The following is a 25,661-nucleotide window of genomic DNA, read 5'->3' as shown; positions in this document are numbered from 1 at the left end:
TTAGCGACCTTTGGTTCCTATGGAAAATATTGATTATACTTACTGTAGTTCTACATCTCTTCTGCTTTTTGAGAATTTCTCAGGATATGTCCACAAAAGAAAATACATTTTATTATAATGTTGCCATAAAGTCTGCATTTGGTGTCCTGTGACTCTCTGTTACATTTCTGTCCTTTTCAAAGCAGACAGTTGTGATGTCAGGTGCAAAGGATTTGGACTGGAAAGTAGTCAGCTTGGGCAGATTAAATGCTTCCCAGACAAAAATCCTGGGTCTGAGGAAAGTAAAAATAGTAACAAGAAGAAGTGTAAAGTCTTTAATCCTGAAACCTTAAGTACAGAAAAAAATGATTGGCCCAGAGTAGGTAAAAGAGAAAATGCATGTAATGCTGAAAAAGATTTTTTTCACTAGTTCCAAGAGGCATTAAAAAATTGTTTTAGGTGCCTGTCTTGTGACGTCATTAGACATTTATTACTTGGTTGTTTGTTTTGTTCTTTTTAACTATGCAAATTTTTTTTAATTGCCTGTTACGATGCAAAAGCTGTCCAAACCGAGATTGGTAAGCTGCTGCAATAAGGTATTTGCAAACTGGTGTCCAAGGGCCTTTGCACAAACTCTGTAGTGTCTTTCCAATCCTGTGGTAATCGTTCACCTAGAAAAACAAGTCTGAAAGCAAATATATCTGGCTTTAACAAACGGTTCTCTTGTCTTACAGAGAGAGGATACAAGCCATGGAGAAACAGATTGCCAGTTTAACTGGTCTTGTTCAGTCTGCGCTTTTTAAAGGGCCAAATACAAGTAATAGCAAAGATTCTTCTAGGTAAAAACAGAATTCATCTGTAATGATTTTAGTAACCAATCAACAAAAATATATTTGAATGTAATAGTAAAAAGAATCTTGAATGCTCAATCATTTTTAAGTCTCGTTATCATCTCCATGAGAATGCTAGGCAGAGAGGAAGAATATGCCAAATGATAGATGGATATTAACTGCATTACTCTTCTTTGAGATAAAAAGAAGTTATGTAGCTACATCTCTGTGCTTTCTACTGCTTATACTCCATTCCTTGCTTAACTTGTACTAAAAGGTGATTTTAAAAAAAAATTACTGATGACTGACAAATTACTGGTGATTTAAATTTTAAAAATATATGTTAGACAAGGCCATTTAATTTGTTGAATATAAACTTCACTACACTTTTAATAGTTAGCAAACTAAAATTAAAATTTTTCTTGTTATTACTTAGTGAGAAGATGATGAAAATTGTGTCCAGCAAGAGCAGCACTGACACTGCAGGTAAGATAATTCACTTTTAATTTACAACTTATTCAAGTATATGAAAAGCTGTAACCTTACAAATATCCCAGCTTATGGAAATGTCAAATTTACTTAAATTTCCATGGCTGTACTGTCAGAACTGAAGTTTAAGTGCAGGATATGGGAGTTGATCACATCTTTAAGAGGGGAATTTCTAACAGGTTGAGATGATATTTGGAACAAATTTCACACCTGTGCTGAATGATTTAAATGAGATGTAGAGCCTCTGCATCTGGTGAATTTTCCAGTGACTCCTGTCTATAGGGTGTATATATATCTGTCCTTAACCCTAGATGTGTCCAGATTGCTATAGAAGACTAAATATTTTATTCCTTTTCTTGTCACCTGAACTTTTTCTAAGGTCCATCTGTCATTAGGATACTATGGATGTAATAACACCAAGAAGTTTAGCAGTCAGCAAGACAGCACTTTCCCTAATTAAGCCACGTTGATCTGTTACTAATTATTAGCATGCATTAACCTGTTCTGAGCAAGCACCAATTATGAAGCCAGTAAGAGCTGATCTTGTTTTAGCATCCCACCTGGAGAGCTGTTAAGTGCATAAAAGATGGAGTTAAAGCTGTTGTGAAAGAGGATCTCCATGTGGTTGAAGCTCTTTGTGTATGGGCTGTTCCTGGAGAAGTCTGCAGGGTATTCATGTGCTTAAAGGCTCCTCTTCACCTTTGTCATGCACTGAATGCAAATACAGGCAGTTCCCTGCTTCCTGGTAGTGCTGTTCCCACAGGGAGGTCTGTGCTCTGGCAGGTAGTAAACCACACACATTTAATTAGCAAATCTATTATGCTCCTAACTAGACTTTCTGTTGGAGCTGTGAACTCACGTTCAGGATTCCTGTTTGTCTGGAAATGCGCTATGTCCTCCTAATCGACAGAAACCAAACTAGACCTGGAAACTATCAACCACATAGAAGAGAGAAAGAGCTGAAATCCTGGTACTGAAGCTTTACTCCCAAGCCACTCTGGTGCTATTCCAACTCTTCCCTTCCTGCTGGCCTCTGGATGGGGAGAGAAATACTTAAAGCTTTGAAGAAACAAGTTGTAATTTTTCAGTTTCAGACAATATGATGAAAAGTCTGTCATTATTCAAAACAGCTGCAAAGTGGTCTTGAGATTTTTCCCTATTTCAGTGGCATTATAGATGGAGAATTTATGGCATTTCCCACTTGAATAGGCCTCACCTTATATAAAGCACTTACGAAGCCCTCACAACCAGTACATACAGGACCTTATGTTCCTCTTTGTAGCATTGCAAAGAGTGGCCTCTCTGCTTTCTCTGTGATGGTACCAGTTCAGACAAGTACTTGGTTGGGGGGCACTGAGTTGGAGGACCTGATCTAAATGGGCCCTGCTTGGAGTGGGAGTTTGGACCTCCAGAAGTCCCTTTAAAGCTGAATTATTCAGTGATTTGTGTGTGCATGTGTAAATGTACACTCACTTAAATGAGAAATGGAATAATATTAACTGGAAAAACAACCTTATGTAAAGCAAAAGCTCAGGGATTCCCTGAGAAGCCATGCCCAGACCACCAGAACAGTGTGGTTCATCTGACCAGCAGCCATTTCCTGGCACTGTTGTTCCCAAATACTCCTCGTTCACTACTTTATCATATGACTGATACATCCCTGACGTGACACCATTACATCTAACAGCTGCATGTGCAAGCATGGTGGGGGAGATGGAGGGTGGGGACTTAATTTACTGTCAAAGTCCAGATCATCATCTGTCACTTACTGGCAGAGACATTGGCTTTGTCACATGACTATGTGCCTATCCAACATATGAGTAAGGATTCCATCATTCAGTTTGTGCTATAGATGCCTTTCTCATCACTTGGGAGAAGGGGATAAGGCAGTGGGAACAGCCATGCAGCCAGCAGTCTGCAAGGATCCCTATCAGTGCTATAAAGTATAGTTGTAACTCCAGCACCTGCATCCCTACATCCTGTCCTTCCAACATGACTCAGCCACAAAATTAAATTGTAGCAGGTAAGGAAAACAAGGTGTGATGACCCCAGTATACTACAGTATTGTAACCCATAACAGCTATTACTGAAGACTGCTGTATAAAATAATAATTTTGTATAATGGAATATTTTCCCACTTTTGTGCCTGGAATTGCTCAGGACATGGTCCAATAAGTCAATGCAGTTTGGCTTACTTGAAAATTAGGCAATCTGCCAGAATATACTACAGAATGTTTCTGCTTTTTGTAAATATGCTTGGGTCCAAACATGCCAGCAGGAGCTAGACACTATTCTGCTGACCGTTGTTTTGTTCTACAATTCACCCCAATCTGTATTAAGTATAGCCATTTAGGCAGTGACTCTCTCACTTTACAATTCCATTTGACAACTGTGCACTGAGATACCAGTTTTAGCAATTTCAAAGACTATTTGAAAGATAAAATGGTATAAAATGTTGATTGAACAATCCTTTCTAGAGCTCTGATAAGCAAAAATGTGAATTGCTTCCCATTCTAAAAAAAATAAAACATCTGTGCAAGATAATATTGCCTCATCAATGTTGAACCAACATTGTATTTTACAGTATCCTATCCAAAGGTAGGAGACTTGGTATAAAAAAGCAGAGAACTACATCCCATGGAATAGGAAAGAAACCAAAATTTCTAAACTCTAGATAACTCTATATAGCTAGATTGTGAACACTTTGTTTAGTATACCATATGAACCAAATGGTTGTATTTAACTTGCTTTTGCTTTGCCAGTCTGTAGAAGCCAGTGGCTTCTTTAGTCCCAAATGTTAAGGACTCTGAAGAATCCCAGCTTTTTCACTGAGGAAGATGAGCCTGTAAAGACAATGTTTGTCTACATTTCTTATCTTTTATTGCTTTAGGCTCCGTTCTTTCATGGGGGATGGGTTCAAAGAGCAGTAACCCTCCACAGAGTAGCTGTCTTTTCTGCTAATGTTAGGAGAAATCCCATGACTGAATCCTTATAAAGATCTTCAGTTCCTGAAACACGAATGGCATCAAGGAACTCTTCACTTGGAAACAACATGTGATTCTATAACCAAACCATGATAGTAAGAGTCACCATGAGATTACTAACAAATACCCTGAGAAATACTTACATACTCTCTTTTCTGTCATATTTTTGTTCATCAACTGGAGATTGATTGATAAGCTAAATCCTGGATTCATTTATTAAATTGGGATCAGTTGTTTCATGGATTACCAAAAAAAGGAATAGATTTTTACTAGTTGCTGCCTTGTTAGAAGAGGAAGGAAAACAGTTCAGTATTCTGTGAGAAAGGGATCAAGGACTAAAATTTTCTGCACTAACATCACCAATACAGCAAAAGGAAGATGGAATGAGGGAGATTATAAACAGGGCTCACATTTGATTCCTCATTCTTAGTGAACTGTCTTGTCATCTGTGCATATCTGTGTGCCTTTCTCACATGCATGACTCTTGCTGTGATGACCTGTGAATTAAATCACAGTCCATATCTGCTTGCTTAGATTCAAGGACAGATCATGCTAATCTTAATGGTCAGCATTTGCAAACAAAATATGATCCTGAATTCATTTTGGATCAATGAGATGAAGTTGCATACTAATGTATCTATAGAGTATTTTATTATTTTGAGGGTGACTTAGTTCCATCTAGTAACTGTCACATCTCCCCAAATAATGCCTGAAAATACTGCTTCTCTTTAATAGGATTGGTGATTTGTGAAAAAAACATTGCTGTGTGTCTTCTAATGGCCTTTTGTCCCAACCTGCTTCAAAATAGAATCTTAGCATTTTAGAAAAAAAATTAAAATCTGTAAGATGGTAGGAGAGCAGTGTCTTTGCAATCATAGCAAAGGTCAAGTGTCAGGGAGTAGCAGTCGTGTTCCTTATCCCCTGAGCACACAGCAAACTCTTCCTCTTTCTGCACTTCAGTTCTCTTTGTACTCTAAAATGGCAGCTTAGTTCATTAGCCTTTGTAAAAAGTTAACTTTTTTGTTTGTCCTAAGTATTAGGAAATTATGGTGGGAGGTTGAATTTCCCTTACCTAGCTCAAGAAGGGGTTTCTTTAAAAACCCAAGAGCCAATGCTGTTTCTTTCCCTTCAATCCATCTGGCCTCACATCTAATCACAAAGCTACAGCCTGGGATTATTTCCAAAAGTGAGCTACACTCCCTAGATGAAGCAGCCCCTCATTCAGCTGGCATTTTATTCTTTCTTGATGAAGATATGAATATCTGAGAAATCAGCTCCTGGTCGTTATTGCTCACTCAGTGTCTTGTGTTTCACACCCCCTGGAGTCAGCAGTCCCACTGCATGTTTCCCAGGCTCTGAGCACACTCTGCAGCAGGGACACTGGCAGCCAAGAGCACCTAATGGCCAAAGGAGGCGGCTGAGGCAGCAGCGGAGGAGGAGAGCTGCTTTGTAGGGAGTTGGAGACATTTATTGCTTACAGAAGCAGATCACAGTCCATCTACACTAAAAGGAAAGCAGGCACCCCTTCCTGAGAAAATATGTGAATCGGCTGAGGTCCAGCATGGGGGGAGGGACTGGTGGGGTCTGATTCATGCCTTGGCTGCCTCATCACAGGGTCAGGGGCTGAGGTTTTGGAGCTTTTGCTTGAGGCAAAGAACAGCAGAAAGGTAGGTGTGCTTTCAAAAATAGTCCAGATTTGTGGCTAGGGATCAGAACTGTTGGAGGCTTATCCACATTTTTCAGACTCTCTGGTGGTTTCTGTCTGTAAGGTTTATGAACTAAATACCATTCTCTTAAAAAAAAAAAAAAAAAAAAGGCAAAAAATAGTGCATGTGGGAGGGAAATAAATGCTTGACTGTAGGAGAAACTGCAGTGTACATGTAGACAGAGAAGTATTAGCATACATTAGGCTGAAGCATGGAGTGGATACATGATGGCAGTGAACAAGGACTGTTTATTTCTCGAGTGTTGCTTTCTGTTAAGGAGCTCTTTGAAAGTCAAGAGAGCACTGAATCATACTGGAGTATAGCAAAAATGTGCAGCAGCTTGCTCAGCAGTGTAATGACGACTGCTGTTGTTGAAGCACCAAGCAGATCTAGCTGGAGCACGTTCAGGGGAGGTATAGCATTACAGCAGCCTGCACCAAGCTAGAACAGCTTTTTGTCTGAGCGTGTCTCCAGAAGCCCATGGCATGGCACACTGTATGTAGCATGGATCCAGCCAGAAGGGCCTGTGCTTTCATTGAGCAGAATTGCAAGTGAAACTAAAGTAACAAACATGTTTCTTAAAAACTGGTTTTTTATATATAAAAATAGGATGCTGTAATTTTCATCCTTTATGAAAGCTTCTCCCAGATGAATTTTGCAAAGGCTGTATTTGAGCTATCCACACCTGTTGGAAAAGGAATAACAGTGTGTTGTTATGCTGAGCTGTCCTCGGGCATATTTGGAGGAATAGTTGAAAAGACTATGAGGGATGAGAAGCATGGGGAGAGAACTTCCCACTCTGGGATTCATATCCATTCCAATCAGAAGATGCCTCATGCATTTTAGTGCATTGAAAATTTGCCTCCAGCAGGCAAAGCTCACAACACTGGTTTTTGTTTGATTTCATTAAACTTGATAGAATGTGTGCTTGTGGGAGCAAATCACCAAAATCCCTGTGCAGATCCATTGATGAGCTATTTTCTATTCTCTCAGGTTTCTTTTTTAATCATAGAGAAGGAAGAAATTGAAGTAGGGAATTACCTAATCATAGAATAGAATCATGGAATTATTTAGGTTGGAAAAGACCTTCCAGATCATCCAGTCCAACCATTAACCTAACACTGCCAATTCCAACACTGAGCCAGGTCCCTAAGCACCACATCTACACATCTTTTAAATACCTTCAGGGATGGTGACTCAACCACTTTCCTGGGCAGCCTCTTCCAATGCTTGATGACCCTTTTGGTGAAGAAATTTTTCCTGCTATTAAATCTCACTGTGTGTAACTTTAGGCCATTTCTTTTTGTCCTATTGTTTGTTACCTTGGAGAAGAGACCAACTCCCACCTCTTTTCAACCCACTTTCATGCAGCTGAAGAAAGCAATAAGGACCTTGAGACTCCTTTGTTCCAGACTAAACACCCCCAGCTCCCTCAGCTGTTCCTCATCAGACTTGTGCTTCAGACCCTTCCCCAGTTTTGTTGCCCTTCTCTGGACATGCTGCAGCACCTCAATGTCTTTGTTGTAGTGAGGGGCTGTTAAGGCTGTAGTTCAGGGACCAGCAGCCATTTGTGCCATTTGAGATCAAGGAATAAGGTGGATTTGGCAGTGTGATGAGAAGAGTTTGCAAGACTATGTAGAACTGGACTTAAAAAATGAAGTTTGTTGTACTAACAGTCTGTCATTTTGTCTGCTGGGGGAGTGTGGGGGGTGAAGGGACACATTAGAAAAAAACTTGAAAAACACAAGTGCGTAAGTGCAAATTGGGAGAAGGAGCTGACATTTCTATTAGCTGATGAGCTGGAACTCTCTTGTTCTCTCTAAATAGAGCTTCTTTACAGGTATCTGAGACTGAAAAGAACAAGCTTGGGATCGTTGCTGTGTAGAGGAACAGCATTTTTTAACAAAGAAAGTTTTGTGAGGGCAGCAATCATAATTTTCAGAGTGTGTCTCGGCTTATTTCCTTGTGTTATGCCATATTCCTTTCTGACAAACTAAAAGGGAGTGGGTGGATGCAACATGGCTGGAAGCCTCGACCACACCATCATTTCATTTCTGTGGTTTTACAGGGTTGCTGCTGCAGATATTGGCTAGAAATAATGCAATTGTCCTTTAAGCAGTGAAGCAAGATTCTCTATAGAAATCTTTTCCCCATATTTGGCAGCTTGACTGAATCCCTCTCCTGTGATGATTAATCAACAAATATGCAGTTCAGGAGTCCTATGAATGAATTTGCATCAACTTGGTCTCAGACATCTCCTGGGAGGACAGTCCTGAAGTTACTTCCAGAACCAATTTGATTTGTTGCTGTTTAGTATAATCTGCAGTTATAACTCATTATCCCATTTCTACTACATGTGGTAGAAAGCAGTCCTGGAGTAATGCAGTGCTCTGGTAGAGCTGAGGTTCCAGCACAGATACACTCTGATACTGTGCAGGCTTCCCTCAAAATGTATTGGATTAGGAGGTGCCAGTCCCCTGTTAATACTGAGCCTTGGCATCCGTCATTTGCTTTTCTCATCCATCTGTGTGAAGTATATGTGGATTCAGTGGGCAGAGGACGGATTATGTTTGCACCTTCTCTGCTGTGAGCTCAACCTGTGCTGCTGCTTATTGCAGGTGCTGCCAACGTATCTGGGGGGAAGAATGCACTGGGAGCTGTGGAGTCAGCTGTCACCCATCACCCTGCTGGAGTCCCAGCAATGCAAGTCAGCCTGCATGGTATGAAACGCAACGTGTCGGATCTGCGGCTGCAGCTGCATCAGATGAAGCAGCTACAGGTATGATTATCTGGATAATGCTGGGGAAAAAGGTGGGTTACCAGCAAATGCCTTTTTTCCCTCCTTCCCTCTCTCTCATTTCCTCCCTTTTGTACAAGTGAGTCTCAGTAGCAGAGTTCTAGCAAAGGGCAGACCCAAGTACTACAGACACCAAAGCTTGCATAGTCCTCAAGGTGTGAGAATTAGCTCAGTTAAATTACTGCTGCTCAGATATTGAGAAAAAAAATAATTTCTAGCTTTGTTGGATGACTCTAAACATTAAAGCACTATTTATATTACAATAATATCAAGTCTGTGATTACACTTTGGACCCTGCTATGCTATGTGCTGTATAAACATGTCAGAAGAACCATGTTCCTGCTCCATACTGTTTACAGTTGAGACAGATTTTAAGTCCCTGAATAAACAACTTTGATGTCAGGAAACCCAAACGTAGCTGAGGATCAGTAGATATGCATTAAGCCAGAGTTTGTGTCCTATATTTACAGAATCCATAAAAATAGCCAACTTGAACAGTAAGAAAAAAAGGCATTTCAAATGTTGCTGCAAAGGTTTGTTGTGCCCTACTTAGATTCAGGTTTTAACAATTCTTCCTAATACATGCCAACACCTCAAAACCTGCAAGAAAGAATACAACCAATGAAGAGTTAACAAAAATAGTATGTTGGCACATACAGTCACACTGCAAATATAAATATATGCTGTTCATTTCAGACACTGTGAAAATAAGCATACACAGCTGTACAGGTCTTCAGCCCTTTACTTAATTGGAAACTGAAGAGCACTGTGTATTGTCTCAGAGGTGGAAAAGAAGGCAGAGCACTCTCTTGTAAGACAAAGTGGACAGTGGGGGAAACTTCAATACTCTGCCAGTCCTCCTTACCCAGAAAGTGACATCGCATGTTAGCTGTCATAGGGCTGCAGCTACTGGTTTTATAACCAGGGTGGTGGTGCTATGTCAATCACGTTTGACTTGCTGATAAAGTTTAGAACAAAATAATGATAATAGAAATCAGAATTCAGAGCATGTTTTACCTTCATCTCCTTATCTAAATGAAATTGAATTATGAACCAATCACAGAGCAAAGGAGCAGAAGGGTGAGGTAAACATCAGTATAGGAAAATGTGTCCAACTGAAGGTCTTGAGACAGCATCCTGTGCTCCATTTGCTGGGAATGCAGAGGTGGCAAAAGGTGTTTGGAGCAAAGGGTTGGGTCAGGTGATTTCTACCTGTGATACAGCTCCCATGTATTTAAATTTTCAGTCCAGGCTGAGTATGTTCCTATAGCAAATGTCCATTTCAAAAGCTGTTCTCAGCAGTGCTGCCTACATGCCAGCCATTGTGTTCCCCGTCTAATTTGAAGACACTGACATGGGATCTCTGCCCTGGCACATTATGCAGAGGTGAATCTTCTTCCACATTTGTGCCACAAACCACCGCAGCCCCTCTGTCCTACTCCACACCAGGTGCCAAATGCAGCTGTTGGCAAATGCCTTGGGTCTGGTCCCCAGCATGTGGCCTGGGAGAGCAGCTGGGGGCTGCAGTGCTGCTTGGAGGCAAGGAGTTCATCCTTCTCACAGGGCTGCCCACCAAGGAGTGGCATTTCCCCAGCTGAGCTTTGTCTCCGTGGCCCTGTCTGGGGCAGAAGCCTTGCTTTTGATCAGACAAAACACTGTGGTACACAGGAGTACCATCTGCACAAATCAATGCTGCCAAGGAGGTCTTGAGAAGGGAAAAAGGACATATCCCGAGTGTGCTCATTAACTCTGGTTGGCTTCCCTTAATTCAGAAATTATAGCAAACTTGGTGCACTGAGCTAGTAGGAAATTGAGGAATTTTGATAGTCAGTTGGAAGAACCTGTAGCTCAAGGGAAACTTTGGTATGTTACACATAAATTCCATTCATGAAAGTTTTTGTCATGGCATTCCTGAATTCTTTTGAAAAACAGCTTACAGTTTGTAGGGCAGCGAGTGAAACAGGCAGTGTTTTAAACTGAAGAGTATTGCAATATCACATTTTAAATTAAATACTTTGTGCTACGTGTTTTCAAGGACAATTATAAGAGAAAAAGTATTTTTATGGTTTTCCAGATTGTTTTCATTTTATGTTTGACAGTGCTTCATCGTTTTCAATTTCACTGTTTCTCCTGGGCTGGAAGTCAGTTTGTTCCTGTTTGTGTGAATTTTTTATACAGTGACAGACTAGAAGAAACACTTAAAAAAAAAAGAATAATAGGATTGCACAGGCACAAAATTTGGTAGAATAACTAAGAAACTGGAACAGGACATAAAACTATGTGTAATAATTCCTATTGTTTAATTTGCAATTGATGTTACCACCATAAGTTCATACTAATTTTCTTAATAGAATCAGAGAAATACATGATAGACAAGACCCATTCATTCATGTATCCTTAGTTTGTGCTGTGAAAATCTTTTTAAACCATATCCAGCAGCAATGGATCCAGATGTATTAATTCACATGCCAGATAAACATATGTTATAAGATGCCACCAAAAATCCACTGTGGTTGGATTTTGAACAGAGATTCTTAGCATACAGACATTTACCGCATGGCTGTTGCTAGAGGCTGTGTACACTTCTTGCTACTATGCTTGCTTGCATGTTCTAAGTGCTCTGATTTTCAGAGACATTTAAGACAGACTTGTTTAATGGTGCTGTGCAGTGTTCTTCAATGCCAGAGATAGGCTGTAACCCAGCCTTTGTCCCGGATGGATTTGTTACTGATAAGAATTGAGCCCATGATGACTTTAGTGGGGTTGTTCTGTGCTCCCAGAGAACTCAAAGTAGCAGGTTTTAACCAAGCCTCAGAGTACATGGTATATATCATTAGCTTATATGTACATTGGATTCCTTTTTGTCTACTCATTCTTTTCTTCAGTTGAAAAAGAAACTGAAACACAGATATGATTAATGTTCCATTAGGAACATGTGTGCATGCATGGTCTTTCTTCACTCAGTGCACTCTTTTCAGGGAAATGAGTGCTGCAGAAAGGACAGAAAATGTAATAACAACACTGCTCATAAATAGTATATGATACTCAGTCTCACAAGTGTAACTTCTAATTAGAAATTCAGATATATTTTGAGCTGCATTATAGAGCTGGAGACACTGCCGTTAATCAAGGATGGTAACAAACTTCAGGAACTAGATACTTAGATTCTACAGAGGTCCTGAGCTGCAGACAGGCTGTTCCTGTTTATGGCTGTGCACTGTCGTTCATGGGGAGGCAAGTGGCCCAGGAGCCTCCCCCAGAAGGCCCTGGGAGGCTCCCACTGGACAGGTCATGCTTGTCTCCTAATGAGGAGCTTGGTTGTGAACTAATACTTGGTTTTCTAGTCTCACAGATAATAATTAGTTCAAAGTGAACTGAAATAGTTATCAGATTATTCTTGAAGTGGGTACCAGAGGCAGAGCTGGGGTAGTTGTGTGACAGCAGTGACAAATAATGGCTGGAGCACTAGATGAAGAGGGACAAGGAAGGTATCTGGAGACATTGGTGAGGCTGGAAGTGAAAGGATATATGAGATGGATGTATAAGAGGATGATAGAATTCTAAAAAAGTATATGAAATTTGTTCCTGTTGGATTGCTGCTTGCAGTTATAAGTTAAGGTAACTCTAATTAGCAAGAAATTGCTGTTTGGTGGTGACAGGAAAGCCTATATTGCTTTTCTTTACTTTTGGGCACTTGCCTTTAGAACTTGGGTACTGTTTTAAGAAAGACTCTTCAAATATGATTGTCTAAGATTGTTTATTTGGATTGTTTTTAAGCAAGCTTATAGTACAAAAGGTTCTATTATGTGGAAACAGAATAGCTATGGCAGATCCATAAAACATCTCTTGCTTGAGATGGTGGAGTAACTAACAGAGGTGGTCAGAGGGCAAGTGGGGTGTGCACTTAGTCAGGGAGCCTCACATCTGATACTGCTGGCAGAAGAAAGGTAAGAATCAAGTTCAGTTCCAGAACAAAGATGTAAATGAGAGACTGCCTTCTCCTTCTCTGCCACTGCTGTCTCCTTGTGCTCCTGCTCTCCCTGCCTCATGCTGTCCCTTGGCTGCTGACTGACACATTGGTCCCCTCCCATAGTTCTTTATTTTGTGTCTCTGAACCCATATAAATGCATGTACGTCTCCCTTCTCATCATCTGTCCCTGTTCCCCAAGCATGAACTAACTCAGGTCTTCCATAACTAGTCAATTATTACATGAATTTTCATAGAAATATCAAAGATGAGTCATGTCCCAGACTTAAAGAGCTCACTCCAAACATGGAGGTTTGGGAATCCTCAACATACAGGATTTTTTGAAATCTTGCTGTGTTACATTTTCATTCCCTATCCTGATTATCAAAAATAGATGAACTTTTATAACTGGAACTTCCTGGTATTGTTCAAGCACCTCGTAAATGGAGGTGACAAACACCTTATCTGTACACATCACCACAATAAATATAGATCCTCTACATAGCCCCATAATAGGAAAAAACATGTGCCTGCCATTTCACAACCTCACACACTCACACATACTCAGTTTTGCTATTAGTGGAAGTCCCTGTTACCAGCTGAGGAACATCAAGGACTTAAATTCTGGACAACTGAGACTTAAGTCAAGCTCTGTTACTGACCTTCTCACTGACCTCAGATCAGTTGTTTCACAGATGCTAACTCACTTCCACGTGTCAAATTTCCCCACTTTTTTAAGAGCTGTGAATAAATTGTATGACTGAAGTGTTACATGCTCATTCACTCATTTATTCATTCATTTAGGTTTTCCTACTTGAAAATATGACACAATGAAAGAGGTGTGTATCTCAGATAGTTGTGCTGGTCTTGCAGTAAGAGATTTTAATTTATCAAATCCAAACATTATTCCCATAGTGGGGAAAAGACACATACAAAATACACATTGTCTTCAAAATAGTCCAGGTATTATTTATGTATTTCTGTGCTGTTGAAATGTTTTTCAGCTTCATTTTTTCACTAACTGCTAACACTTCTTTTCAGCTGAATTTTGAGCTAACTCCCCCTGCTTGTCACAGCCCAGGTTTCAAACACACCCACACCCACACACCCCTGCAGTGAGGTGTTACCCTCCCTCTTACGGAAGTTGTGTAGCTGGAGAAGAGAGTAAGAGAGTGAGGCGCAGGGACTAAAGAGTCATGGGAAAGGAACTGGGTTTGTTTCTCATGCCCATGTTGGTTGGAAAGAATTGTCTCAGCAAAGGCACTTTTTTTTTATTCCCATTAATTTTCTTGTATAGATTTTAAAGAAGGCTTACTACATTATACTGTGTTGTGGGTATCCCATTTTTGTGATTCTTCCTGTGAGGTCATGGGTTTCTTTCGTGTGTTAAATGTGATTTGGCTGTTAAGCCTGGATGTTTAGAAGACAGCTGACAGTTCAAGTGCTAATTTTAAAATGGGAATTTTGTCCCCAGTTAATACAGGTGTTTTTAAAAATCTTACAGTGTGAAATGGCTCCTGTGCTAACAGATTTGTGTTCATGTTGCCTGTATCCTAAAACTGTGACTAGGTGGAGTCCTGCTTATCACTTTGAATCTTGTGATTTGTGTGACAGACTTAAACAGGTTTGGTTTGTTGAGTGTGGCTCATAGCTGCTCCAGGGCTACCCACAGAGGAGTACAGCCTAGTTTGCCTTCTTACCTATGTTTTGCTCTGTGAGCTCACTATCAGCAAGACAATTAATGCTTGAGTTACTTAATACCAGGCTGAGACAAGAAAGAAGGTGTGACTTGCAGTTCTCAGAAAATTACCGTATTATAAAGGGGGGTTTTTCTGGTGGGTAAAGGAGGTTTTCTGTATTGCAGATGAGCCTTATGCCAAATTACACCACTTGTTACAGTCCTTCCTCTACCACTTGAGAGACTGAAAATCTCCATTCTGAAAACAGCAGTGCATTCCTGCCGTGACTTTAATGTGTGGGATTATCCACTAGGCACGTATGGGCAGTGAGATGCATAAGCTTGTGAGATACATGGAAAGGGGAAGTCAAGCATCCAGCATTCTCGTGAGGCATAATTGATTTGTGATTCATGTTGAACCAAGCAGAATAAAGGGACCACAATCCTTGCAGAAATTATGCATTGAAGGGGATATACTGATCCCAACATCTTTTGTTTATCAGTTTGAGACTGGAAGTTATATATATACATGGAATAATGTTTATAGGTACAGCTAAAGATGGAAAGAAGAAGGTAAAAACACTCACTCACTGTAGGGTAATGTTTATCCCAACCTGAGCTCTGCAATTGTCAGGGATGTCAGTCAAGCAGGAAAAATTGAAGTTGATTTCTTTTGTGCAACAGCTGCAGAACCAGGAGATGCTGAGGGCAATGGTGAAGAAAGCAGAACTAGAAATCAATGGCAAAGTGATTGAAACAGTGAAGAGGCTTGAAGATCCTGTGCAGCGACAGCGCAACCTGGTGGAACAAGAAAGGCAGAAATACCTCAGCGAGGAAGAAAAGATTGTAAAGAAGTTATGGTGGGTTGAGAAACCTCTTCAAATTTGTTGCTTTTGCCTGTCTTTTTCTCCCATAAAGTAGAAATTTCTACCACTGTTTTCAGTAAACTGCATTTATATATGCTGTTTTAGCCATGTTTCCTTGCTGTGTATCACATTGGCTGTAAAACCGTGTCTGTGTTCAGCTCACTGGTCCTGACAGTCCTGTGCAGTCCTTCTCTGCACAGCCCACTGGGTAAATCCCACCAGTACCAAGAGTTTCAACGTCTTCAGAAGTCCCCTGTAAAGGGACAGGTGACTGTGAGGACCATGCCCACCTCTGTATTCTGAAAGCCTCCCTCTACCCTAGTTCTCCCCTTCAGCCTTATGTATTATGCTTTAGGGAAGGAGGGAGAGATTTCCTCAAGAACAGAGGGATTCAAAGGAAGGTAATGAGTTTGGCTTTAAATATAAAAATCAGATTTGAGTAGTAAATGCTTTGGCTACTGCTTGGGAGAGGTAGGGGAAGCTCAAATAGAGGACTGAAGTTCAAGTCTAGTCAGCAATGCCAGTCCGTGTCTAAAATGTACTCGCTGAGATTTCCATTTGCTTAACTGTGTACCTTGTTTTTGTTGTTATGTAAAGGCCCTTTGGAAGATGCTATTTTTTTTCCCCATCTCCAAGACTGATGGGATAGAGTTGTTTGGTTTAGTTCAGAGTCAGCAGGAGGCAAGATTAAGCTGAAATTAATAAAGAGTTAAACTAATTCTAACACTTTTGTAAGATGTTATATAACTAATTATTTCTCATCACTGCGTTTATTTCACACCTGAAGAATTGCTCCACATTAGAGAAAAAGTTCTAGTCAGCTTGTCATTGGAGATTATGACTGAAGAGCCATAGAGTACAGTGCCTGACAGCTGAAGAGAGTAGATCCTTCCTGTTGATCAATAAATTGTCAGATTAATACTTTTTGTAATAAAAAAAGTGCATCTGTAAAGAGAAGGTTGGATGTTACTAAGGGAGAGTCCTGTGAAGAAAGGTTGAATGTGCAGTAATGGTCCATGCTAGTGTAATTAGTCTTCTCAGCTGGTTTGTAGTCTTAAGTAATGACCTTCCTGTTCCTCACTTCCCTCCTGTGTACCTCATTGCCAAATTCCTAGATTGTCTGTTCTCCATGGAGAGAACAATCTGTGTGATGGCTGTTTATGGCATTGCCTCATAAAATGGATACAGAGTGAGGTCAAGTGCCAGTGGCATTCACTTGACTTGGATTGCAATATGGTTCTGTTTTATCAGGTTTTGGAATTTTTCCTGTTCCCACAGTTTCTGCTACTTCTCTGCTACTTCATTTGTTAAAGTTACAAGAAAATGTCTAAAATCATTCAAATGTTACTTCACCTCTTCTAGAGACATGCTAGAAACAAACACTTATTTTTCATCAGTTGTGTCCAATGAGATTCCTTTGTCATACAAAAATGTATTTGCTCATTTGCAGGGTCAGAACCCAAAAGAAAAGCACATCTGACAACAATAATTTCAACTGCTGATGGCTGTTAATAGTAAGAGCATACAGCACAAATTACACATCAAATGTCACTGACAATATTGAGAAAAAGGTTAATATTCTGTAGGTATTTACAGCTAAACTGATCCCATTGCAGATGTAAAAACAGATACAAAGCAACAGGGCACAAAAATTGCCATTTTTTTAGGCTTTCAACTGTCACCCTCTTGATCTTTCCTAAGTCATAAGACTAAATCAGTAGACTGTCTTCATGTGAGCCTTAGGATTACTGCAATACTTACAAAAGTGTATTTACTACTTGTGGGTGGAAAATCTTAGTTTAAGAAGTCCTCTCTTCTGCAACTGAAGACTGTGGCTTGAGCAGGGAGGTTGGACCAGATGACCCACTGTGGTGCCTTCCAACTGTACCCATTTCTGTGAAATAAGAAAATGAACATATTGGCAGTTTCATGTTGTAAACAACAGAAATGTTGGTGTACATTTCAAAGCAAGCATTCTGTTGGGCAGAAAGTTTGTTCAAGAGATACATAATGGTGCCTACAGAAGTCTGCCCTTGTGTGTCACAGCTGTAGCAGGATTATGGTTGAGAGGATATCTAATGAAATCTGTTAAATACAGTGTTTATGTACACTTGTAACAGTGAAATACACAATCAGAATTAAATGTGTAGGTGTTTTTCTATCTAGTCTTTTGACTCAACATTAGAGATGTTATATGTAGCACTTGTAGATCCCAAATTTAAGATTTACCAGACCAAGGACAAATTACAATGCTATGATACACTGACTAATGAAGTGTTTACATTATAAGAAGCATGTCAGAGGTGTGAGCACTCTATATTGTAGATTTTAATCACTTTAATAGAAGGGATTTATAAGCACAGTATTTAAATTATAGCCACATCCAATCTCTTCAATTGGATACAATCCATAGTAAATTGCAATTTATACTTTGTTAGGAAAAGTATCAGATGTTTTTTTTTTTTAGAATAATAACCATTCTCCAGGAAAACAAAACTTCACTTAGCAGTCTGGGAGAGCTACTAGTAGAAGATACTTGGGAAGATATATCAGAAGAATCTCTTTCATTTGTCTTTGAATCTTTCATCTGTCAGTCAATCCCCATATTCTTAAATAATGCACAGCAGAATATTCACCCTTGCCACGCTAGTCATTATGTTATAGACACTCCCCCACTCCCTTTCCCCTCACTCATGCCTATTCCAGCCTGAGAAGTCTTAGTCTGCTTAGTTTATCTTCCTCTAGAAGCCTTCCTCCACATTTCATCATCCTGTTGCCTTTCTCTTTGCCCTTTCTAATTCTGTTGTCCAACTGTGAGATGGGGACAGGGAGACAGGAGAGCCCTGCAACAGCTTTGTCAGATGCAGGCACTCCGTGACCTCATGCATGGTGTGATCTCCCTGTCCTCATGTTCCACAGGAGCTTTACATTAAATATCCAACATCTCACTCACAATGGATGATTAACAGTTCTAAGTTTATCACTGTGTATGAAACCTTAGGGTTTGGGGAGGTTATTGCTTTTAGGTGGGATTGATTTTGGTTTTGTTTCTCCTCTTGTCATGAGCACACTTTACATGTCTTAGGAGTTAATTTAATCTTCGGTATTTTTCTGGTCAATTAGTATCAGATAGTCTATCTGCAGCCCTCTGCAGACACCATTAATTGCATTTCCCTGAATAATATAATAGCCTTTTGAGATTTTTTTTTTGTTATATTATTCATCCTCTTTTCTAAATTATTTATAGTATGTTGAAAAGCACCAGCCCTAGCAGTAATCCCTGTGGAACCCACCAGCAAAATACATTCATTGAGTTAGCTGTTCATTGATCCCTTATCTTTACTTCAGTGCTTTATCCATGAAAGAATTTCCGCCTGTCCCATGGCAACTTTACACTCTTGGAAGCTTTTCCTCAAACATCTTGCTGAAAGCCTTTTGCGCCATACTTTGTCCCTAGGTTTCTGTTGCTTGTGGGTTTGTGAGACTTAACCTTTGTTTTACACAAACCATGTTAATTCCTACCCAACACAGCAAGTTTATCCATTGCTCATTGATTCTTTATTGTTTATTCTTTATTTCAATACCTGTCCATTACACCGGTCTAAGTGTTAGTCTCACCACAGTACTATTCCCAGGATATCCTCATACCATTAAAAAAATCCTACTTGTATCATTTATGACACCTTCCACTAATCTGGTGCCAAAGCAATTTTAATCAAGAAGTTAGGTGCTTAGCATTAATAGTTCAGCTGTCTCAACCTCGAGTTGCTATAGAACTCCAGGGCAAATACCAGTGGTCTGGGTGATTTTTTGCCATTAATTTTGTCAGTTTGTTTTGCAACCTATTCTACTGATGCTGCAGTCTGAGGCAGATCCTCTGAGGCTTTTTTTGCCTAAAGAAAGATCTCAGCAGAAGAGTTGCCTCAGCTTCCCCATGTAGAATATCGATGCAGAAAAATTGTTTATCTTATATTAGCCTTCTGAAACTGCAATAATATGCATGTCTTGCTAATTTGCTCAGCCCAATCTATAAAGCCAAGTGTTTTCCCCAGTAAGAGAAAAGAAATTTTAGAGGCCACCAAATGTGTTTCAGTCTTTGGGTCCTAAGGGATGAGGTTTCTTTTCCCTTGCAGTTAGCAACATGAAGCAGTGTAATATGGTATTCCCCTGAGTAATTTTAGGATCAGTTCTCTTGTTTGACAGTATATGTTATCAAAAGAGTTTGTGATGACCCTTCCATTTCTGCTCAAAGAACAAAGGGGAAAGTGGGCTAGTGTCAGCAACCTCAAAGTCCTTCTTTTATCCCTACATTTCAAACAAGCATAAACCTACCAAAACATTGTAATACTTGTTCTGTGTTTTCCTTTATCTTCTTTCCATACATGAAGAAATTTAAGCATCTTTCTTTATTTTTTTTGTTGCCTGGTAGATGCAAATATCTGAGAAGCTGCTTTTCCAGCTCTGATCTACAAAAGGGAGGAGGGATACCCTACGATTCCCAAAGCAGCACTGCCCAGCCTCAGTGCCAATGGCAGGGCATGAAGACTAGGGAGGATGCATGACTGCAGAGCAGGAGCCTTTGCATTAGTGACAGTGACAGTAGGCCACATTCTTTCTCAGGTTCCTGCTAGAGTGTGTCTGTGCAAAGCATGTATGTATTGCAAAGGCAGACAGAGACAGCAGATACTTGCATTTTAGCAGCCTCTGCGGCTGGAAAAATACCCTTAGAAGTGTTCCCTTGCTGCCATCGTGTGGTCCAATGGATTGTTTCCTGCAAGTCTGCTTGTGCTGGTGGGAACTGGGACTCCCCCAGCTTTCTGAAGGAAGAGTCACTGGGAGAAGTGGTCTTAAAGTGGGAACAGGATCATTTACCTCCACTTTTTTGTGATCTGTTCAGACACAACTTATGATTCTCAATTCAAAATAATTTTTTAGTTTCTGAAGTTCTTAGTTTTGGATTGAAATTAACTCTCTGCTATGCATGCTTAATGTTCAGATGCTGATCGTGTTTCTGTTTCTCCGTGTATGAGAAATACTATTGTGTTGCCATGGATTGTTCTGTGGGACCGTGCTTCGAAATTAAACTGACCTACATGTACAGTAGTGCTGTAAGGAATTTTCTTTATTTTTATCCCATTACTGGCCACCTACTTTTCTTCCCCATGTCACTGAGATGGGTCTGGGAAATGGCTGGCTTTGCATGGCAGTGGAAGGGAAATACGTGGAAATGCAAGACTTGCAGATGGTGCAGAGGTCAGGCTTCTCCCACCCCTTTCCTAGCAATCCTTTTTGTACTTGATTCTCTTACAGCAATTGCAGAACTGATCCATGATGGATGTGAGAAATGATGCCCAAGACTGGGTTCAAATGAGTAGCTGATTTGTCAGTTCAGAGTTTCCATTGCATTTTTTTCTATCTGCGATTAAACTGCTTCCTAGAATATTCCTGTGAATTAATTTGGTATCTTAATAGAAGTGAATTCCTCCTAGATATTCAAGAGGTGATCTTTTTAAAGTGTTTGCATGGATGTTTGTGTAGTTGCCCATAAAGCATCTCAAGGCTGGGGTTTTTTTGAGAAAATTTTATCTATCTGTGGAAGACTCCAGCTAAAGCAATGTTGTCTTAAGCTCAAATGGAAGTGTCTCACCCCCAAACAAATACAGAGTCAATGTGTCTGAAGTATTGCAAAATTTTATGTGAAATATAGAAAGACTGGAAAAAACGTTGGGAAAGGTGAGAAGGAAGCACCAGATGGAGCTTGAGTAAGCATAGAATGGCAGTGGCTGGAAATCTGAAGTGATTCACTCTTAAATCGAAGTGCTGATCAGGACCTGCACACAATGCACACTTGCTGTTTCAGTGTTTCAGTCTGGCTATTCAAAGAAACAGGATCCTGTGTCCTGTCTAGCAGTACCTAGCAGATTAACAAGGATCAAGATGCCCGTGGTGCCAGTTTTTGGGTTGTTTCTTAATGTTAGGCATTCCTCTGCATGTCATCCACAATGAGAAAACACAAGGTGCAGGCCAGTGCTGGATGTAGTGGCACAGTGTGTCTGTACCCTTCGAGCTCTTGTATCCCCAGAGGGTTTTTGGTTGTTGCCTGTCTTTTACCAGCCCACCTGCCCTTTGTAGCACAGCTGCCTGGAGGCCAAGGTGCAGCCTGTCACAGAAATCAGTGACTTGGGCTAGTTACAAGCCTGTTCCTGTGCTGTGAGTGTCCAGCATTCTCACCTCCCCTCATGGTATCCTGTCACTTATTTAGCCTGTGGTGTCAGATTTAAAGGTGCCACAGCTGAGGTTTCTGGTTTAGTTTACTCCATTAGTTTACATATATTTGCTTGCAATATGAAAGTCCTGCCTGAATTTTCTGTCCATGTTATTTCTTTTGCCAGTGAGCTGGAGACATTTGTGGAAGACTTGAAGAAGGACTCTGCTGCTTCCAGCAAGACAATTACACTGAAAGATGTTGAAGATGGAGCCTTTCTTTTGCGTCAAGTGGGAGAAGCTGTTGCTACCCTGAAAGGTATGTACTTTTCCTTTTTACTTTTGTTTCTTTCCTTTTAACCACAGAGAACAGTTTTGCCTTTGATCTGGAGGCATTAACTTTCACTTCCAAAAAGACTTAAAGCTGGGACTGGGGAGCTTGCTGCATGGCCCCTGGAGAGAGGTAGACACTCAAGCAATTGACATTCACCCAACCATCTTTTACTGCCCAGGGCTTTTATCATTTCCTCTCCAGCTTCACAATTGTTTTCTTTGCAGGAGAGTTCCCGACATTGCAAAATAAAATGCGAGCGATCCTGCGGATTGAGGTGGAAGCTGTGAGGTTCCTAAAGGAAGAACCACACAAGCTGGACAGCCTGCTGAAACGTGTGCGCAGCATGACCGATGTCCTTACCATGCTCAGGAGGTGATTTAGTTTTTTTTTCCTTCAAGCTTAAAGAATTTCCTCAAGCAGGGTTGGAACAGCTTTTGGATTTATGTTGTCCCCCTCACCTGTGTCAAATCTGAGAAATTCAGCTTGCTTGCAGTATTTATAGATTATTCTTAGAGCACACTCAAGGGAAATCAAATAAACCTTTCCTGTGCTCTGTGCAGTGGGTCCATTCTGACCAATAGCCTCAGTCACTGAGATCTCACAGTTGAGATTAGATGCCTCTCAAGTCAGCGCTTCCAGATTTGGGAGGTGCCTGGATGAGAAGACTTACAGTGGCAACAGTCCCATACCTGAGCTAATTAACTTTAGGTATTTACAGCAATATAAGCTGACAGAAACATTTTCTGACACTGAAAGGTTCATTCCTTAAAATGTAACACAAGAAATAAAAGAGGAAAAGAGTGCAAGTGGATAAAATTATCCCAAACCTTCTGAAAGAATACACTTCAAATTCTTTCTCTTCTTTGGAAAGAAGATGCATTAGAGAAAGTTGAAATATTAGATAAAATTTAATGTCCATTAAGTGCCAGGGTTTAACCATGTTTGTCAGAATAGATGCACAGCAAATGATTGCTGATTTATAAAACTCACTGAGCACTGGATTTAATTCCTGCTCAAAATTGTCAGTTTTGGTGGTGGTCTCAATTTTAGTTCAATTACAGGAAAATGTAAGTCATGAGCCTATTGTCACTACCGTTATTCTAAGGAATGTAGGATTGCCAATGTTTCTATATATCCTGGGGCATATTTAAAACAGATTTGGCAGTACTGGCAGATGGATAAAATGGTTTATGTAACAGGTTTTCTGAGAGCCATCACTTATTTTTCCATGCAGACAAACACTATATCCTTTCACATTAGTTCTTTTCTTAAAAATTATTACTTAATTTTCTTTAAAATTATTACAGTTATTATCTGTCTTGCAAAGAAAACTAGAACAATAAGCTGTGCATACCAAAGTTTTACAAAAAGTCATTTTTTTTGCAGCAGAATTGCATATTAAGCCTCATAAAGTCTGTTTCAATAATGGGAAAACTCATGGCATTTGATGGCTTGCAACACTCAGAAGCTCAGACATTTCACAGCTAGCTGCCAGAAATAGTTGCTTCGTTACATCCTCAGCTCATCCTACCCCACACTCCTGACAGGAAAGACCTATGTAAAGTGTCATTTGAGACAGAACCTTCAATTGAAGCCTCTGTTCTGACAACATGCCAGACTGCTGCATATCATTATATGTAGCTTCACTTTTCTGTGCTTCTAGTCCAGGAACATCTTGTTTAGCTAGATACATTGTATACAGTTTAATCAACTTCCCATTCTCACTCTAAAATCAACCTACTGTAATTCATGGTTTGGTCAGAAACTACCAGTACATCACTGAAGGTTTGTCAACGTCTTAGAAGGCAAAACCATCTGAATTAGAGTAGCCTCTTTAAAATTCTGAGCTTCTGACAGAAAGCTATAAAATCATACAGCTGAGAGCATCAGGAAAATCAAAAACCACCATTTTGATTGTTTTGATGTAGGTGCTTTTTCTTTGCAAGAGTTTATTGTTACGTATTGCTCACGACTGGCCTGTGTGCTAACCACGTACTGTTGTGTTCAATTTGGCTGTCAGACACGTCACAGAAGGACTGCTGAGGGGTGTGGATCCATCCCAAGCCGTGCAATTCTCTGCCATGGAAAAGTCCAGTGCAGCTGACACTCTGAAAAGCCAAGAGGAGCACAAGCCCACCCAGGGCCATGCACAACAAAACCTCACAGCAATCCCACCCGAGTCCCAGGTGTCATCAGTCAAGTCAGAAGTCATCCCCTTCTCAACGCTGACTGTCCATCACGTGCAGAGCTCGCCTGTTGTCATCCATCAGTCCCAGCACTCGGCAGCCCTGCTCAACCACGCCCAGGGCTCTCCCACTGCAGGCAGTCACAGCGAAGGGGTGCCAGCTGGTGGTCACCCCTCAGCTGCCCCACCCCTGCAGGAGCCCACAGCAGGACCCCAGCCCACACAAGCCACACCAGCACCACAGGTCTCTGTCAATGGCACCACCATGCAAAGCCTTTTCATTGAGGAAATTCACAGTGCAAGTACCAGAAATCGAGCTGTATCAATTGAGGTACGGTGTATTCTACTCAACCAGCTGTCCTCTCTTTGGGTCTGAGCTCCCAGTCTCACTCTTGAGGCTGCAGGTGGGACTTCCCAAATGCATTCTGGGGATTTATGTGTTTAACCCCTAATTGCACTGTACTTCTGAAGATACTCTCTGATTTTGTCCCTGCTCATTGCAGAAGGGTTGGACTAGATGACTTGTAAAGGTCTCTTACAATGCAAACTATTTTATGATTTTAAATGCAACAGAAAAATTACATGTTACCAAAATTAGGTAACTGTGTTTTTAAAATTATCTTTATTGAGAAAAAAATTTAGAATTCTATTTTAGAAATTTTAGAATACCTTATTTTTAACCAATAGCAAATAATTCTCTGGCAACACTTGCATATGTGGATTTCGTTCACTCTTTAAATCTCCATATCCCGTATTATGGAGAGGTAAAAGTGAAAAGAGTGTGAAGCTCCAGTGTTTTCACACAGAGAGATACTGAGAAAACCCAGAGGTGAACTGCTGTGTCTTATTGCAGAAAGGCACTTTAATCACCAGTGTGATGTAGTAAGGCAGAGACCCAGATTTAAATTTTGCCTTTGATCCTTTAGTGAGCAGTGGCCACTCAGGAGCAGTGGTCAGTCTGTCATGTGTTTGTGCCAAATCTAGCACAGTACAAGTCAGAACAGTGTGCAATTACTGTTCATGTATTTCCTTTAGTTGCTGACTAGAATTGAAAGAATCTATCCATACTGACCTATAATGTTTACACATGGAATTTATTTTTAAGTAAGTGATTGCAATGGAAATCAGAAAAATAAACAGATGCTTTACTGGTTTTGTCTAGAAAGCTGAAAAGAAGTGGGAAGAGAAAAGACAAAACCTTGATCACTATAATGGAAAGGAATTTGAAAAGCTCTTGGAAGAGGCCCAGGCCAATATAATGAAGTCCATTCCTAACCTGGAGATGCCTCCCCAGCCAGCAGCCCTGCCTAAAGGGGATGCAGCAGAAAAGCTAGAAGTCTCAGGTAAGGTTTGCTAGAGTTAATGGGGCTAAAGAATTGCATATCTGGAAAGGATAGGTTTTTAGAATGTTTTCAGTTTATAGATTGCTGTGATCTTGAGGAAGGACAAAACAATATCTGAATACACAAAAAGATGCTTAAAAAAGCAAGAATAACTTGCTGTGTGTGGATAGAACAGTGGTAAAAGCTGGCAATTGCAAGCAGAAAGACCCAGATTAGGCATTAGGAAAAAAACCTCATAAAGATAAGGAAAGTGAAGCACTGAAGCTACCTGAGGCAGTGAGGAGGATGTAAGGTTCCCA

General features: G+C 40.4%; 1 protein-coding gene across 14 annotated transcripts in view; it reads left to right on the top strand.

Moving 5' to 3' along the window:
• The window catches only part of KIAA1217 (KIAA1217 ortholog), a 175,905-nt gene that overhangs the window by 134,185 nt on the left and 16,059 nt on the right, over positions 1-25,661 (top strand). For 11 of the 14 annotated variants that reach the window (XM_058831437.1, XM_058831442.1, XM_058831440.1 and 8 more), the window contains 8 exons: positions 714-818; positions 1,246-1,295; positions 8,607-8,767; positions 15,115-15,290; positions 21,689-21,819; positions 22,059-22,206; positions 23,855-24,350; positions 25,182-25,362. In XM_058831437.1, coding sequence (XP_058687420.1) covers positions 714-818; positions 1,246-1,295; positions 8,607-8,767; positions 15,115-15,290; positions 21,689-21,819; positions 22,059-22,206; positions 23,855-24,350; positions 25,182-25,362 — 1,448 coding nt within the window. The remainder of the gene's footprint in view (positions 1-713; positions 819-1,245; positions 1,296-8,606; positions 8,768-15,114; positions 15,291-21,688; positions 21,820-22,058; positions 22,207-23,854; positions 24,351-25,181; positions 25,363-25,661) is intronic. The other 3 variants (XM_058831451.1, XM_058831443.1, XM_058831438.1) reach the window with 1 other exon arrangement.

Source organism: Poecile atricapillus, chromosome 2 (assembly GCF_030490865.1).
Source record: "Poecile atricapillus isolate bPoeAtr1 chromosome 2, bPoeAtr1.hap1, whole genome shotgun sequence".
NCBI classification, from domain to species: Eukaryota; Metazoa; Chordata; class Aves; order Passeriformes; family Paridae; genus Poecile; species Poecile atricapillus.
The sequence above is the reverse complement of the archived record's forward strand: the minus strand, read 5'-3'. Positions and strand labels throughout refer to the sequence as shown.